This window comes from Anguilla anguilla, chromosome 12 (assembly GCF_013347855.1).
Source record: "Anguilla anguilla isolate fAngAng1 chromosome 12, fAngAng1.pri, whole genome shotgun sequence".
In the NCBI taxonomy this organism is placed as follows: Eukaryota; Metazoa; Chordata; class Actinopteri; order Anguilliformes; family Anguillidae; genus Anguilla; species Anguilla anguilla.
This window is the reverse complement of record NC_049212.1, coordinates 2,848,112-2,867,173: the sequence shown is the minus strand read 5'-3', so window position 1 is coordinate 2,867,173 and position 19,062 is coordinate 2,848,112. Positions and strand designations below refer to the sequence as shown.

The 19,062-nt window shown below is 41.1% G+C and overlaps 1 protein-coding gene across 1 annotated transcript; it reads right to left on the bottom strand.

Annotated features, from left to right (window-relative positions):
* Window positions 1–10,561: 10,561 nt before the first annotated feature.
* foxa3 (forkhead box A3) lies at window positions 10,562–15,561 on the bottom strand. The gene is made up of 2 exons (XM_035383978.1): window positions 15,036–15,561; window positions 10,562–13,545 (listed from the first exon to the last, which is right to left on the bottom strand). Exons 1-2 carry the CDS (start codon window positions 15,105–15,107, stop codon window positions 12,304–12,306), a joined length of 1,314 nt encoding a protein of 437 aa, XP_035239869.1. The 5' UTR covers window positions 15,108–15,561; the 3' UTR covers window positions 10,562–12,303.
* Window positions 15,562–19,062: the final 3,501 nt, after the last annotated feature.

Genomic DNA, 19,062 nt, shown 5'->3' with positions numbered 1-19,062 from the left:
CTCCTGCCCTGGAGAGATTTTCATCCCCTCACAGTCCACAAGGTGAACGCTGAAATTTCACGAGGTTGTGCTCTTATGGCCAACGTACACCTGGCACACCACTCTACCCTCGGAACCTACGACCTCCACGACCTGCACAAACAGGCAGTTCCCATCTTTGCCAAAACGCTAAAGGACACAGCTTTGGGCAGACCCTCTATTAACACCCCCCGGAACAACAGGAGGCTGCTCAGCACTCATTCCCCTGGACCCCACATCGCCGGACCGCCCAGAGGCCAGCGTATCCTTCCAAGGCCTGCTGCAGCTCGGAAACCCAACCTACAGGATCAGCAACACCAGCCCAGCCAACCAGGGACGTCTGGAGCCTACCCATCCCACCCACAACATCAGCAACACCAGCCCAGGCAACCAGGGATGTCTAGAGCCTACCCATCCACTGGAGCCTACCCACCGCATCAGCAACATCAGCCCAGCCAACCAGGATCGCCAGGAGCCTACCCACCGCACCCAATACCCTGGCAGCAGAAACCAGACCTGGGCTAACACAGCCTCCCCCCGGCCCAGCACAGCGGTACCCCCGATACGCAGCGGCACTCAGGGCCCAAGGGAACACAGAGGACCTGGGTGAGATAAGAAATCTCCTAAGTCTCATCTGCACTAGACTGATGAGCTAAAAAAAAAAAAAAAAAAAAAGTAATTAATTTATGTAATGTACCAATTTTCTTTCTAATTGTTAAAATCACGTGTAAAAAAAAAACATATATATATTTTAAGTAGATTAATTTAGTATAAATATTAGTACCGTATCAATAATTATATAAATAATTCATATATTCCAACATTGTCTGTTTTAAAACAAATAAGTTTCATAAGTAAAATAAATGCAGAAATCATTTTCCATTAGCATGTGGAATATCCAGGGCCTGAACTCCTCTGTTTTTGGCTTAAAAAGTTCAACCCTGGAATTCCAAGAGAGGATAAAAAACATCGACATGATAATCCTTCAGGAATCTTGGTGTAGAGCCGATACCGTTACTCACTGTCCCCCAGAATACCAAGAAACAATTGTCCCATCAATTAAAATGCCCCTAACTAAGCGTGGAAGAGATTCTGGTGGTATACTAATTTGGTTCAAATCAGAGTTCAAAAATGACATCACAGCAATAAAAAAAATGGAATCACATATTTGGTTTAAAATAAGCAAAAAATTAATTGCATCCAAAAATGATCTATATTTATGCGCAATCTATGTCCCACCCTCTGAATCCCCTTATTACAAGGAGGACATGTTCCCCAACCTCCACAGTGAAATCAGCCATTTCCAGGCCCAGGGAAATGTGCTGATCTGTGGAGACCTAAATGCCCGAACAGGCACACAGCCTGATTTCATCAATGAAGACGGGAACAAGCACATATTTGGACAAAATCTCCTAAAAAATGTAACAAACCTACCCAGAAATAACTCCGACCACCACATAAATAAAAATGGAAGACAGCTACTGCAGTTCTGTCACGACCTGAGTCTATATATTGTCAATGGTAGGATACGAGGCGACTCTTTGGGAAGATACACCTGCAGCTCACCTCTTGGTAACAGTACAGTAGACTATGTGGTCACAGACCTAGATCCATTCTCTCTCAGAGCATTTACCTTCAAGCCACTAACCCCTCTGTCCGACCACAGCCAAATCACAGTCTCTCAAAAGGACAGAACCTAACACCAGCACCCACTACCATCCCAGTAAGCTGTACAACATCAACCAATCATACAGATGGGAGACAAACAGCACAGAGGAATACCAGAAAGCAATCAATAATCAAGAAATCCAGACACTATTAGATACCTTTCTGGTCACTACATACCCTCAAAGTAAAGAAGGATTAAAAATGGCAGTCAAAAATGTAAACAACATATTTAAAAAGGCAGCTTTAATATCAAATTTAAAGAAAAAGCATAATGCCCCTAAAAAGATCAAAGCAGAAACATGGTTTGACAAAGACTGCAAAGAAATAAGGAAAAAACTAAGGAAAAAGACAATTATCTAATCAGAAACACAGAGATCAACAAAACCCAGATTTACGCCTTGCTTACTTTGAGACATTAAAACACTATAAACACACCCTCAGAACCAAAAAAGAACAGCACAAACAGGCACAACTTACAATAATTGAGGAGTCAATCAATTCCAACAAATTTTGGGAAAACTGGAAAAAACTAAATCAAACAAAACAAGAGGAATTGGCCATCCAAAATGGTAAAATATGGAAAGATCATTTTGAAAACCTCTATAAAAACATACCACATCAAAATCACCTGGAACAGAAAAAGATCTGTGAAAAACTAAACAAACTTGAGTTAAGCATAAAAGACAATCAGAATCCATTAGACACCCCAATCACTGAGCAGGAATTGACTGACAAACTTCACGTGCTCCAATCTGGAAAAGCCAGCGGACCAGATGGAATTTTAAATGAAATGCTAAAATACAGCAACCAAAAATTACAAAATGCAATTTTAAAGCTATTTAATTTGGTTCTGAGTGTGGGTTATTTCCCTGAAATCTGGAATCAAGGATTAATTACCCCTATATTTAAAAGTGGAGACAAATTAGACCCCAACAACTACCGAGGCATTTGTGTGAACAGTAATCTGGGGAAGGTTCTGTGTAGTATAATAAACACAAGACTCATAGACTTCCTTATTGAGCACAATGTCTTGAGTAAAAGTCAAATTGGATTTCTTCCTAAACACCGTACAACTGATCATATTTACACCCTACACACATTAGTAGAAAAACATGTCAACCAAAATAAAAACAAAATTTTTGCCTGTTTCATAGATTTCAAGAAGGCATTTGATTCAATTTGGCACAATGGTTTGTTCTACACACTTATCCAAAGTGGTGTAGGGGGTAAAGTATATGATATAATCAAATCAATGTACACCAAAAACAAATGCGGAGTCAAAATTGGAAACAAAAGAACAGAATTCTTCTCCCAGGGGCGGGGAGTGAGGCAGGGCTGCAGCTTGAGTCCCGCTCTGTTCAACATTTATATCAATGAACTGGCCAAAGCGCTGGAACAATCTGCAGCACCTGGACTCACCCTTGATGATAAAGAAATCAAATTCCTTCTCTATGCAGATGACCTGGTTCTGCTATCGCCCACAGAACATGGACTGCAGCAGAGCCTGGCTCTAGTAGAGAAACACTGTCAAGCCTGGGCCCTGACAGTGAATATGACTAAAACCAAAATTATGATCTTTCAAAGAAGATCCAGATTTCAGGGAAACAAATACAGATTCAAATTAGGAAATAAAACAATTGAACACAGTAACAATTACAGTTATTTAGGTTTAAAAATAAGCTCAACAGGAAGCTTTAACTTGGCGGTAAATGAACTGAAGGAGAAAGCACGCAGGGCATTCTATGCCATAAAGAAAAATACTCAAATTATACTGCCTGTCAAAATTTGGCTTAAAATATTCCAATCAGTGATTCAACCCATTGCATTATATGGCAGCGAAGTGTGGGGTCCGCTCACAGAGCAAGATTTTACAAAATGGGACAAACACCCCATAGAAACCCTGCATGCAGAACTCTGTAAAAACATCCTCCATGTCCAGAGGAAAGCACCAAACAATGCATGCAGGGCAGAATTAGGCCAATACCCACTATTAATTAACATCCAAAAAAGGGCAGTTAAATTTTGGATTCACCTCAAAAACAGCGACCCCCACTCTTATCATTACAAGGCCCTGAAATACCAAGAGATGAGCCCAAAGAAGAGTCCCCTCAGCCAGCTAGTCTTGAAGCTTAGTTCATTAACCCCTACTAACACAAAGCAGCCTCAAGACAGCAACATACAAACAATTAGAGTCAACCAAATTATAGCAAAACATAAAGAAAATTACATCACCTATTGGGACACACAAACAAAAACACAAAGCAAATTAGAATGCTATCGGGCCCTAAAAAGAGAGTACACTGTGGCAGATTACCTGACCACAGTGAAAGACTTAAAAACAAGGAAAATATTGACAAGATATAGACTCAGTGAACACAACCTGGCTATCGAGACAGGTAGACACCGGCAGACCTGGCTGCCCAGAGAGGACAGGTTGTGCTCACTTTGCGACACTGAAGAGGTGGAGACAGAGCTTCATTTCCTCACAAAATGTGAGAAATACAGAGAGACAAGGTCACTGTTCTTCCTCAAAATGAAAAAAATCTGCCCACAATTTGAGATGCACTCAGAGACAGAGAAGCTGCCATTCCTTTTGGGAGAAAGAAGGGAATGTGTAGATTTGGCAGCACAATACATTGCCACTTGCCACAAACTGAGGGACAGGGAGTAACATTGACACCAGAAAAGTAATATTATTATAGTTAATTGACACTTTGTATGTGTTATGTTCTAGATGTAGAATTTTATTTCTGTGGATTGTCTGGATTTTATATTTTTTCTGTTTATTGTAGTTAAATTGTTATTGCCTGTCTGTTATATTTGTCATGTGAGTGAATGCTTTGGCAATGTAAGTGTACCCTTACCATGCCAATAAAGCTTATTGAATTGAATTGAATTGAATTGAATTGAATTGAATTGAATTGAATTGAATTGAATTGAATTGAGAGAGAGAGAGGGAGAGAGAGAGAGAGCTGTTTGATTTGCCTGTCTGAATGATTGGATTGTTGCCGGGTCCTGCTCTCTGGGTCCTGCTCTCCCTCTTTTTTGCCGCCAGGGTGTTGTTTCTAGCCCCTCGCGCCCGTAACCCGAGGCGACGGTGGCGCGCTGGTAATCAGCCCCAGCTGGGCTCCTGCCGCTGCTAATTGGTGCTAACGAGGGGGGCCTGTGATTGCCACGGCATGAAAACAAACCCCAGTAACAGCCCAGTGACGGGGGCGGTAGGGCCTGTCCCACCACACTGCGACTTCTGTGGTGGGGGGCAGGACAAGGCCACTCGTGGTACCAGCTAAAAAAGCCTGCCGCCCCCTCCCCAACCCCCCAAACCCCCCAACCCACCCACCCCTGGATTACAGCTGCTATGCTGATAGCCTCTCTCCAGAAGTCTGTCAGTGGGTCAGGTCTCATATCTCAGCAGAGTGAGAGGCAAGTTCATCTGACTGCGCCGGTGTTATGACATCACACGTTTACGACGTGTTATGACATCACACGTTTATGGCGAGGGTAGCCTGGTGCCGTTTCCGTAAGGCCACTAAAACCCAGCCCTTAAGATTTCCTGTAGACATGGGAGTGGCACAAGTCCGAAGGTTGTCCGGAAATCACATCTCAGCTCCTAAGAAATTAGTCTGAAATTAGTCATTTCTCAAATATTTAGATGATAAATGAAGTTTCTGAGCCAAGCAGAAGATACAGACACTGTCCAGGAGAAAAATTGTCACATAAACAAAATGTTCAAAGAGCAGACATCTGCAAAGATTGCTCAGTACAGAATCTATGGAGGAATCGACTCAATTCAGCCCTGATGGAGCTGAACAGACAAGATAAACAAATCGTTAAACAGAAGCAAACCCTGATCCATCTCAGTCCTGATGGAACTCCATTTCCACATTTTGTCACCACCACATGCCCTCTCCACCAGGGCATGCAGCTCCTGGGCTCGGTGCAGGAGTCTGTGGAGCACTCATCCAACTGGTTTCCCAGATCTGCCTACCACCCCTCACACTGCACAGGAATCCGCACACCAGCTCCAACCAGAAGAGGCATTCTGTACTTCATTCATGGGGGTTGCTGACAAGGATTTCTCTACTTGTAAAATCTTCTGTTTATAAGAATTAAATTGCAATGGACAGATGATCAATTGGTGTTTGGAGATAAAGAGAAAAGAAGTAAGATGCTTTGTCATAAAGGGGACAGGCAGTAGTTTAATCTGCTGCTGTTCACACTTTCCTGAGGACCAGATTCTTTTTAAAGTGTACATACAAACCTTTCACTGAGCCTCCTCAGAAGATGTACTCAACAATAAAGCGAGTGCCGTCTATGTGGTATCTATGGTTATAATTCTGTCACTCATGATGGGCGTGCAGTGGCAGTGGCTTAATTTGTGAAACTGTTTTCGACACAATTTTAAAAAATTCATCTGAATAATACTTTTTCTTCTCAATGATCAAAGGGCCAAGAAGTACATGTGGGACACTTTGGTCCCTACACCACCAATTGAACAGAGTAACCCAACATTCTGTGACCCAATACTGAGTGGGGCCTCCAAGTTAAGTGTTGGGTACAGATATGTATCCTGCACCTCACAAAATTCTGATTCTGACAGACATAAGAGGACCTAGCGCAGCGGGGCCTGGTCCTTTAGCACTTAGCCCTGGGGTAACACAGGATACGTGCGCCAAAGCCAGGAAGGAGGCTCTCTGAGGATTCCAGAAACATATGGGGTCCATGTGGACAGGGAAAGAGCGTCGGCTTGGGCTAGACCTAAAGACAACACGGCCCGGTCTGACAGCCACTGTCTTCTGTCTCGTGAATCAACACCCGACCAATGAGAATTCACCTGGTCACACGCGGGCCCGTCGCGTTTGCCCCTGCCTTTATTTGGCTTTGCAGCGGGTTTTAGCCAAGGAAGAAAGACGCGTTCCCCTCTCAAAACAAACATCTCTCACAACGTTTATTTTCATACTTTGCTTAGAAGTACCCAGAGACATCAAAAAATGTAATCCTGACCATGAAAACTGCAATTGCTCCTTCTAGAACCACTTTTTACTAATTTGACTACCTCTACTGTCTATGCTATTATTAGTAGCCTCATTGGCAACTATTACTAATGATACTACTCTTGGCTGCATGAGTTATATCTTCTGCTACTATAGAAACAGCCCAGTTCTACTAGTAGTGTTACAGCTACCATGAGGACATGTTACCATGATGAAGAATGTCTCTGTATTGTCGATGGTAGACTACTTGTTGGCCTGCTGTGGACTTTCTGACCGAAGCCCACGCGAGGAAACTACGCCAGGTCTGCACCTCGGTGTCTGTTGACATAGCGATCAAGCCCAGATTGACCCAACGCCTTTTCACCGGGAAATGCAATCTGCTCAGGTCCATTCCGTATTTCTATTCAGCTCGGTTTTTATCAGAAGCCACTTAACAACACCCACAACCCAAAGAGCAAAGTCCAGAATATTATCTCGCCGCCAGTCTCGTGTATGTTGGCTGACTTGCACACTGCGCAACACTTTATTGGAAGCATGTTTGTGTGGGCGTTAAACAAAATCGAGAAATCAAGCAAATGCTGCATTTAAAAAAAAAAACTTATTTGGGTTCCACACATTAATTTGTATGTCAGGTGACTATCACCAATTTAAAACAAAAAAGTAAGTTATCCATCGATACGAAACATTACAGAAAAGCAGAATGTATTTATTGTATCTCATAGCTGATAACATTCACGTCTTCCCTGCTTCCTGCTTGATGAGGAGCACCTGGCAAAAAGCCATCGTTAAGCTGCAGTATTAACAACGGTCGAGCCACCTACATGACTGGATAATATATTTAATTAAGACCCATAAACAAAGATAATTCTTCCTTTTAATTTTCAACCTATTTAGCCCTATCTGTCTTCCCTGGTGTCATTCGTCTGACTTACATATAATTCAGGTGGCATTTAAACCGCAAACAAATAAAATAAAGTCAATAGCCTCGAGCTTGGACTAAGCCGTTCCGTGATCACCTGTATCATTTTTCTTTCTGTTTCAAAACACTAGGGAATGTAAACACACTGTATCCATTTATGCGATGTACAGGATACAGGACAGCATACAGGATGCGGACACGGACATTTAAATATTAGCCTGTATCGCCCGCCCCTTCCCTCCCATAATTTAAGTCACATGAAATTTGCCAGTTATCTGGTGATTGACACCATTGGCCAATGGTAATATCCTTCTTTGTTATTAGCCTGCAGAAAATTGCGCTCAGAGTAACAGGCCTCAGCAAAAAAAAATCGATATTGCTGAGTTCATTCGTCAATAAATAACAAATGTTTTCCAAAAGGAGATTACATAAAGCGGCCTTCTTAAGCAAATACAAATGGCGTTTTCGTTCGTTCGTTTTAATTTTAAGCTGTTCAAATGTCGTCGAAAAACGTACGGTTTATATGTAGAATGCCTGATATCACACAAATGGCTATTCTGGTAATTTATCAGACCATTTTCGAATAGTCTATTGTTTATAATTTGTCACTTTTTAATACTTTAGAAATATCATGAGATGTTGCCGATTGAAAGCTCATTTAGCCTACCGTAACACTACAGCCGATGGACACAAGATAGACAAGTTTACGCCCGTAGTTTATTGGAAATAAATCTTTGCTATCAGTTTTACAGCGTCGCGGTTCTACCGTTTCCCCTACGAATAGACGGGCGGGTAAATCGGCTGGCAGCAGGAAGTCAATGTTACGGTAGTAATTTTACTGTCTTCCCTATTCTGTGGGATTTGGGGCTGCATAAACTGTCATGTAGGCTACACCAATAAAAACATTCAGGTTGCTTGTATCACTTCAACACACGTTCGACATAGGGGCTGAAACAAGAACATTTATTAGTCTCTCTCTCTCTCTCTCTCTCTCGCTCTCTCTCTCTCTCTCTCTCGTGGAATATATATTTTCAAGTTACATTTTTCCTCGTCTGTATTGATTCTTCAGTAATAGGCTTCTCCAAGGCAAAACGCTTACTTCGGGGTGGTTCTCAGGAGCACCTTTAGCTCTCTGCTGAACCGAATAAATATCCATGGCCAGTTCAGTTAAATATCCATACATCCAACTGCAATCACAATAACCACGTGGTTTCTACTGTTTGTTAATTATGAGAAGGTAGGGAACCTGTCCCTGTTCCACTTTTGTCATTGTGTAGCTTTGGAAACCGTATCAGTGGCACTTGCCTATCTTATCGCTAACTCCCCGCGCATTGTGCGCGAGTCACTGGGAGTTATCTGGGTTCTAGTTCTCAGGTCATAGTCTGCATTTTCTCTGCTCCATACGCTCCTTGCCTAAGCTGTAATGTACAGGCGGACTGAAAAAGTTTCCTACATTGTGACGTGACATGATATAATAGTTCTACACCCCCGTGTGATACTGTGGGAAATGGGATGGGCAGAGACTGCTATGGACCTCTTAATGCTTTTTACACCTGCTTCTGATCAAGCGAAGCACTGGACAAACACAATCAAATCAAATCCAATCAAATTTTTATCTCATTTTTGCGTGATTATATGTAAGAAAAACTGGAATGGTTTAAGGCCAGAAGAAATGTCTTAGTATGGACCAATGGCACTTTTGGTGTAATGGTTAACTAAGCGGATTCTATAAGCTATATACATACATATATATATATATATATATATATATATATATATACTTGATATGTACTTGTATGTATATAGCAGTTTTATTGTGCTGTAGTTATTGTTTCCAATTTCCAATTCGCTGTACTTTTATGCTGCATTGCTGAAGCTTTGTTATGCTTAGAAGGGGACACACTAACATGAAATTCCAATAATATCTTGTCATTAATCTATAAAATCACATTTTCCAGAGTAAAAAACAAAAAGTCTTAACGGCATGTCTTATTAATGTGGCAAAAATAATTGATCAATAACTACATTCATATTCTTTTTCAGTTTAAGTTTTACAATATGTATTTTTAATGAAACTACAATCCTGTTGGGGCGACATAGCTCAGGAGGTAAGACCGATTGTCTGGCAATCGGAGGGTTGCCGGTTCAAACCCCGCCCTGGGCATGTCGAAGTGTCCTTGAGCAAGACACCTAACCCCTAACTGCTCTGGTGAATGAGAGGCATCAATTGTAAAGCGCTTTGGATAAAAGCGCTATATAAATGCAGTCCATTTACCATTACCATTTGTTGGGGGTCCTAGTAATGGACAGCCTTATATATGACGTGGCCCATTAGGACACCCCTTCTCTACTTCAGGCGGTGTCAGTGGTGCACAGAATGCCCTATTATTTGCGCTATACAAAACCATTTTAGGTCTTATTTTAGCTCATCTTGAAAGGAACCCGAGGAAAAACCAAAGGTATGCTAGAAGTGTTTTAAGCCACAATAATTACCATTATTCTAATGCTGCAGAGAAGGTCACATTCGATCTGGGTCCTTTTTGGATTTTTATTTTTTATTAATAAAAAAATATTATTTTTTCATTAATTTATAAAAATTTGCACGTAGAGCTTTCTCCTTTCCCCGCTCCTTTGTGCTGTCAGTTATTCTGACGGGTTCACTGGCTGTCCTGACGCCGCGTCATCAGACGAGGTTTATTACGGGGTCTGAAGGCTGGCGAAAGCCGGAGGAATGTTTAGTCTGTGCAGCGGTGAAGTCGCATGTGAGAGTTACTGGCAGAGGAGCCATTTTGACAACCATCTGGGAGCCTCCAGCGGATCCGTGCATGAGCACGGCCATGTCCGAATGTCAGGAGGCTTTCTGAGCAGGTTCATAACTACAGAGCTCTTTGCAGTTAGTACATTTTTTTGTTGTTGTTGTTGTTGACAATGGTAGTTTCTTGAAAAAACAGACTTGACAGCATTTTCCCAATAGTTTTGTTTTTTTTTAATAAGAAAAAAACATAAAAGTAGAACATCAACCACAATATCCAAACAGTAAAACAACCAAGAAATGTAGATATATTAACACACCTTTCTTCCATGTTTGAAAAGCAAAACACTTTAAATAAACATTATTTTGCCCCTGAAACTAAAATACAACATTGAGTGACCTGAAACTGTAGTCCTTGTTATTTTCTCCTGAAACCTTGCCTTTTTGTCAATTCAACTGAGTCCCATATCTTTAAAGACCAGCCAATTTTTTTGTTTGATAAAAAAAGAAAAAGAACTACATATCACTTCTAAATCTCCATGGAGATCAAGTGAATTATGGTTTTAGCTAAGACTTGAAATAAGGTAGTTGGAAGGTATTGTTGTAAAGCAATGTGTCGTGACCAGTCCTGTGCAAATTGGTTGGAACACTAGTGCAAAGTAAATGGTTCCCACTGAGCTTTTTCATTCTGACTCTGTCTTTGTAACTGTATAACTGACACTCTTCAAATCAAACGAAGATGATTCAAATTCCCACTTAGTTATTTAAAAAACCTGAGTAACATGTCTCTGGCCCTTAATAGTTAAATTGTCTTCAGAAAGATAGCTTTACCACAGTTTTTAAAAAATCATGTATTAAAAAAAAACCCAAAAAAAAAACAAAACATTTGACCAATCTCTGTTCGCTTTCACATCCATATGCAGTTTCTCCAAACAGGTCCATATCTCAGATTCACCTTCCCACATGTCCTTTTCTTTGTGCTTTCTATATCATAAAATCTTTCAACCAGAAATACATTCACTGCTCAAAATGGAAGCAAGGAGAAGCATAAATCCTTAAAACTTTTCTTGCAGTGTTCTGACACTGCCCACATGGCCTGTTACACACATACAGTCACACACATATACATACACACACATTTATGAATGCATCTTGAAAACACAGCATGCTCTTTTTTGAAAATGGAATGTACCACCATGATGTAACACAATCACAAACTCCCTGTAATGCAGTAACTACTGCTCAAAACAGTAACCCGAACCACTTCAGTTTTACACAATCTCAGATTATTATTTTTTTTTATTCCTTTTCACATTTTTAAAAACTCTACAACACAGCACTGTACAAGATATATTAATTTCTTCCCTTTATAAATAAATGAAGCTCCTTACTGAGAATATTTACAGTTTTGTACAAGCCTGAGAAGATCCCTCCACAAGGCTAAATGCTCAATGCTAAATCAACTCTCACAGAGTCAGGTAAGGATAATATGCACTCTATCAGGTTTGATTCCACTCTGACAGAGAGCTGATTCACTGCTGAACATTCAGCCGCACGTTCCCTCCCCCGTCCTTCCTGTTGAGTAAACCAGCTCCCAGCTTACGGTCCAGTAACAACTACACGCAACACAGACAGTGTACAAGGACGAGCCCTCCATGTTTGGATTTTGTCCAGCTTCTTCCATGATGAGGGGTCTTGGGGATACCTCGGGATTCATTTTGCACCTCTCAGTTTTAATATGGGGTGTAATGGTCTGCAGGCCCCCACCCCTCGCAAAATATACAAATGCAATGTTTCCAGGGGGGGGATTTGGGTTGGTACTCTTCCCTTTCTGTTTACCAGTAGTCTCAGTTGAGGGAATAGACACTATATTTCCATTGCACTCTTTGGATTCTTTTGCTGATTAGGGCCCTGACAGCACCAATGGACTCTGGGGTCAGAGGTCAGTGAGGTTACGAGGCATTCAGAACTGACCTGCTGTAGAGGGTTTGGTAGTAGGCCCCCGAGTCCAGGGAGGACGGCCCGGGGCTGTCGTAGATCTGCTTGGCGGCCACCGGTGAGCCGGTGGCATAGCCGTTGTAGGCCATCACCTGGTCCTGGTAGGACTTGAGGTCCATCTTCTGCTCATTGGACATCAGATTGGTGATGGAGAAGGGGTGGTTGAAGTTGTAGTGCGGATCCATGGACTTGAGGGGGTCATGCTGGAGGTCCAGGTGGTGCATGGCACCGGGGAGGAGGTGCCCACCCCCGGCAGCCTGAGAATGGAGGTGGTGGACGGAGGAGGAGGTGGCGGAGGACTGGGCCGAGGAGATGGACGTGGAGCTCTGGACGAGGGGCTGGGGGCAGTCCAGCTGGGCCAGGCTCCTGGGCTGCTGCTCCTCGGAGGCAGAGCCGGGGTGGGAGCTGTCGGAGTGGGCCGAGTCCGGCCCCTCGGAGCCCGGCGCGGGGCTGTGCTCCTCCTGCAGGCTCTCCTGCAGGCCCGCCTTGCTGCCGCCCTCCTGGGACTTCCCTGACCCCTTCTTACCAGACTTGTCCTCGATCTTGAAGCGCTTCTGCCGGCGCAGGTAGCAGCCGTTCTCGAACATGTTGCCCGAGTTGGGATGCAGGGCCCAGTACGAGCCCTTGCCCGGCTTGTCCGGGGAGCGTGCCACCTTGACGAAGCAGTCGTTGAAGGACAGCGAGTGCCGGATGGAGTTCTGCCAGCGCTGCTGGTTCTCCCTGTAGTAGGGGAACAGGTCCATAATCCACTGGTAGATCTCGTTGAGCGTGAGCATCTTGCTGCCGGATTGCTGGATGGCCATGGTGATGAGCGAGATGTAGGAGTAGGGTGGCTTGGCATGGGTGAGGGACCGGCGGTATGGCTTGGGCATCTCTTTGGCCCGGTTGAGTGAGGTGGGGGATGGGTAGCCCAGCTGGGCCATGGGCTGGCCCATGTTCTGGTAGTGGGGGAGGGCGCCGAGGGAGGGAGTTGGGGAGCCCAGCTGGGTGAGAGAGCCGGGGTTGAGGGACGTGGTAATGGGCGAGACGCTCATGTGGTTGCCGTTCCCGCTCATGGAGGTCAGGGGGCTGCCGCTCAGAGCCCCACTGGAGTAGCCCATATTCATTGCAGCTGAACCACCAGGGTTCAGATTGATATAGCCGTTGATGCTATTCATGGCACTCAGGGTGGAGCTCATTGTTGGTGAGGGGTACATCTAAAAGTGAAATAGAAAAAATACCTTTTTCATTAAAGATTTTACATTGGGAGACGGTGAATAAAAATGGTAAAAAGCGTTAACCACCGTTTAGTTGACATCAGAAACTTAAAAAACAAATTAAACGGCGAATTTATCAAACAGTAGGTAACTATTCGTCAAGCATAGAAAAACGTCTATTTCCTTGTACAGCTATTGTTACTCATTGCGCAGTTATGCAGCTCGTGAATGTGTGTATCATCTGTATCATTTGTAAAAGAAAGACGTCCGCGCCATTGTTAGAAAATGTAAAATGAATGAAACAGAAAGAAGTGAAACTATTTATTCTGGTTAATATAGAGGAAATACACCTAACCGATAGGTATTTGAACAAATTGCAAAATAAAATGTTTTATCAGGTGTGCAATACAACATCCAAAACATAATATAATAAAACAACCGCCCTACACATATAACAAACATACATATAATACAAACATAAAGATAGTCAATGTATTATTTCGCATGTTAGGATAGAACACAAAACCTTTGGATATATGGGTCATATTCTATATTTTATAGTCCAGAAATACCTGAAAAACCCCAGGTAAACGCGGAGTAAGTGGGGGGAATGAACAAAAATCGCTTCTAACTATCGCTTATAGTTTTCGTATAATCAAGACAGTGTTTAGCCCATATCGGCTGTAGGCCTACTTAAATATTGAAAAATATACATTTCCTTGAATCTAAATTTTTGGAAACATAAAGCTGACAGTTCTCATTAAACCGTTTTCAATGCGCCTATTTTATATATAGCCTACATATAGCCCAATTAGGCTATACTGTTCAATCATATAACGGACATTGTTAATAACCGACGACAATGGACCTGATTATTAGTTTTGTGGGCTTTCCATTATGTTGTATTTAAATTGTTTGCCTTTGTTTATTTTTGTATATACATTCTCGTAAATAACTGTAGCTAGCCTATATTCTAAATGTGTTCTCTTAAACACGTAGGCTACAATACAGCCTACGTCTGTGACAAACGCATTTTTAAAATATGGGGAAATTATCAGAACATAGGACTATACACTTTAGAAAATAAATTATAAAGTATAACTTTTACGAATGCAAAAAAATTGTTGATAAGCATTTATCGACATCCCCCGTTTATAGTTCACCGTTATGCGTTCTTTCCCCTTTTAAATTATGAACAAGGAATGTAGACAAATGGGGATCTACAGAATTTTGCGTTCGCAAATGTTATATTTTATTTTTCGCTTTGAATGTTATATTCTATGGAACTATGTTTTTAATAAACTTAACTACATTACCACTTAAACTGAAACGTTTTTTTAGAAGCAAGAAAAAATAATTAAAAAATATATATTTGCATGGAAACATTTTGAGGGAAATATTTACGCTAAAAACCGACAATATAAACAGTAACATTAAAACAGTGACATTCTTTGTTAATATAAATACTTGGATCAGTCATCATTACTCACTTCGCTCGCTTCACTGTAGAAAGCGTTCCATTCGGGAATTTCATGAGACTCCATCTTCACTGAACTCAACATCCCCAATTACAACGTCTTTCTGGGGGGAAAAGTCTGGAACAAAATGAAGTCTGCAACCGCTCGAGTTTGCTTTTCGAAGTTTTCAGCTGCCTAGGCTAGAAAATTGCAAACATTTGGCTCCCGCAAACAAATTTTATGTAAGATCCGCGTTTTCGAAAGGTGTCCAATTTCCTCAAAATGGTAAAAAGTTTAACCTATTCTACACGATCCACATCAAGTCCCTGTATATTCTTGACTACTGAACAAATACTGATGCAATTAACTTCTTTATAAAAAGGCATATTTTTTTGAACGTACTAATCATCCATTACCATATATAAGTAGCCTAAGTAAGAAATTTATTTTTTGTTAGTTATAAATCCTCAAAAAGGTCCTTTGACTTCTGCCGTTGGATCGCAGCCCAGGTTTTGTGTTACTCAGTCAGATTGCTTTGGGCAAGTACAGTAAAAGTCTGACGGTCAGTCTTTAAAACTCAGGTAAGGTCCCGCCCCGCTGGGCAATTTGAATATCGTCTCGGGACTCAGGAAGAGGTCGTTAAAGGGTCTCTCTTGCCCCCTGCTGTTCTGTATATTGGCCCGGGACAGACGCTTCCATTTTAATTGTGACATTTCCACATTCTTAATTGTTTCCAAACAGGTGCTACCGAGGCACAGGGGATTGGGGGACGCACTAGTGTCTTTTCTTTCGCACCACGGACCTGATAGGGTAGGCCTATATTAATGCTCAAATTAACTATATAGTTGATTCCGTGATACAAACCAAATTAACTAACGTCAGTTGCTGGAATTAACGATGGTGGTAATGAGGCTTCATGTCTCACCACACAGAAAATGACACAGAAAAAATAAACGCATGGTTGTGCATTCATGTTAATCGGTTGTTGCGCCAGTATTCTGAAGACATAGCACACATCTGGACTATTTAGACTGACACAAACGGTATGACTTCTCATTCCATTTTATTTACCGTTGTTTAAATCAATCAGCCTGTAACAGTGCCCTCGAAGACAATGATTACAAAATAAGCTTGAGCCGACCCGATACAGGCATCGTCTGGGTCACCTAAAGCTTGATCTATTCAGGCATAACCTTGTCAATGGCTGAGCGCATCAGCGGGCAGCATAATTGTGTCATGTGAGCCAATGTTTATTCCCTTTGGCTACCACTTGTAGTCGTAACTGCAGTTGAACAATGGTAATTAATTGACAGAGTAGTCCTCGGTAATTTCTCAGAACACGAGTTTCCCGTCAGTTAAATTCACATTTATATTTAGGATGTGATTTTTATTACAGTCTAGAGATAGCCTAATTATAACACTTATGCCCTAAATAAATATCAGGTAGGTTATATCGAAGTAAATAATATAACGGAAAGTTGTCGCTATGTGTAGGCCAAAGTCAGACGGAAATGGAGGAAGCCACATAAGCAGCCAACTCTTAATTTGCAATGCAGCCCAGTATTCGCCATTAATCTCAAGTAGACTCCGTTTCAGATGAAAGTATGACAAAAGAAGAGTAATATACAACTTGTGTGTTTCGGATTCCATAGTGGATTATAATCAGAAAATACTGGAGCATTATAAATATGTAACGCACACCATGGCTATGTAAGCATATGACAATTTACAACAGATTAAATGTTCCTGCGAAAATATGCCAAGGATATAAATTACATGCCTGACAAAAAAGTCCAATCTTAAATTTTATTGTATTGTATTTTTTAAAACTTTCCCACTTGCGTCCCGGATACAGATGATTATTGTCACACAGGATAAAACTCTGTGGAAAACTATACAAGTAACTTGAATTGAATAGTAACGCTTTAGGTTCGTCCTCTGCTTTCCGAATACACATCGGTTCCGCGGCCGCAGACGGAAAAATCTGAATCTCAATGCATTTCCTAATTGCTAATGAATGGAGAAGTAATTGATAAGCATGTAGGCGGTCGACGGGATTAGCTGGAAACTACTAAGGAAACAACAAGCAGGAAGACGACTGGTGCGTAGGATACACCGGCAAGGGCTGCATTTTAACTTCAGTGTTGGCATATTTCATTAAAAAAAAAAAAAAAAAATAGCAGTTGCATTTAAATTTGAGCATATAGAATACGATGTAAAACAAACAAAAATGATAATCCATTAGTGTCCTTTCCTTACGTGGCGGTTCTACGCCTTCTCACGATTAAACAGGCAGTGCGTTTATTTGCAAAACGTTTGTCACGTTGGTTTAATGGAATGGGCGATTAACACACTCCGTGGGAACGCTGTCCATTGTTTTAACTGCAGTCATTAAGATTTCAGAATAAAGTCTTCAGAATTAAACTGTGTTACTTTAAATTGACCTTTTTGCATCGCGAACTCACAATTTAAAAATGTATTTATGACATCTTATTATAGTCTACATTTAAGCAGGAAAAATACTGAGTAGTCTAGGCCTATATATTCCTGTCATAACAGCCAAAGCATTGAGTTGCATTGCAGTGTGGGAACGTAAATCAATCAATGATCAATATGAAGTATTTTCGAAATGGTTATCGCTATTACAGTGCATGGGTGTTGCCTTGCTATATTGTCAATTTGGCCTTCCTTCCACGTGGTGTACTATGTGCCTTTAAAAAAAACAAACAACAAAAAAACAAAAACGATTTAGCCAATAGGCTCTTGCTATAGCCTACGGTAGGTTGGCCGGCTACAATGGCAAGGCAAGAGTGACTGTTCATTAACACCTCAATAATTACTTAACAATAGATTTAACGAGTTGACACAAATAGGGAGGAAGCAAGAGATTTGAATCTGTTACTTAATTGATTAGCCATGAAAAGAACTTACAGGCGGTTCGCAGAGTAGCCTACGTTTAAGTGTTGTTCATTTTACAAAATAATATTGTTGAATCCTAAAGCTAAAACATATTTAAATCATTTTATGTCGCTGCCTTTTTTGTATAAATGTGAGGTGACCGAATACTGCATTTTGATCAAATTCGGAAATCGGAATGGCGATTAATTAGGAAACCATTTATAAGTAGACCAATAAATTGATTCTCAAAGGGAAAGAAATAGGCTAATCACACAAAATGATGCGTAGACCCCGCAAACCGAATAACCCGGACATGATTTTCCAAAAGACAAATTCCATCGACCCCTTTATTTTTTTGCTTTTGAAACAATTATTAATTTATTTATGTTTTGCATGAGGGAGATTTAAAATCAGACAACGTCCACTAGCTCTACTGTTCCGCGCCAATATAGGCTACGGGAAAATGCTCAGTGTTTGCCACTGTACCCGGACCATGATCCCTCTTATACTCGTATAAGAGCTCAGTTAAATTAACATTTCTGTGAACGACACCCATTTAACCAATAATGACCGACAATTGATCCACCGTATGATTTCCCAACATAACCCAAATGTTTCAGTTTATCGAACTTTACTCGAGAGCGAATGCGCTTTTATTCCGCTCAGTTTTACGTGTGTGTAAATATAGCATACAAACATATTTGCCATATGCATTGTCATAACACAGTTTGCGTAGGCCTACAGTCCGGTGCGAGTTGGTGGGATTCTTAAGATCTTTTTCTGCATATCATTCTACTGTCCGCAATAATCGAGCTATTAATGTATTTATTTCTTATTAATTATAGGACATTTTATTCAACGATGCAACACTTAATGAGACCGAAGGAATTCGACACTACATGTAATAAATATTTAAATCTATTATCGTATGTTAACAAATATGTATTTTTAGTATTCATTATTTTCGAAAAGATACATCTATAGTTTTGACATTCACGTGAATTGGTATTAAATGCAATACTGTTACATTCTTACTATAAAAGTCATAATGTCAATTATTTATTGAGCAGTTAAATTAAGGGATCCAAGCAAAAGAAAAAAAAAAAAAAAGGCTAAGAATGAACAAACTTGTGTACCAGCGCTCCATCTGCTGGTCACAGTC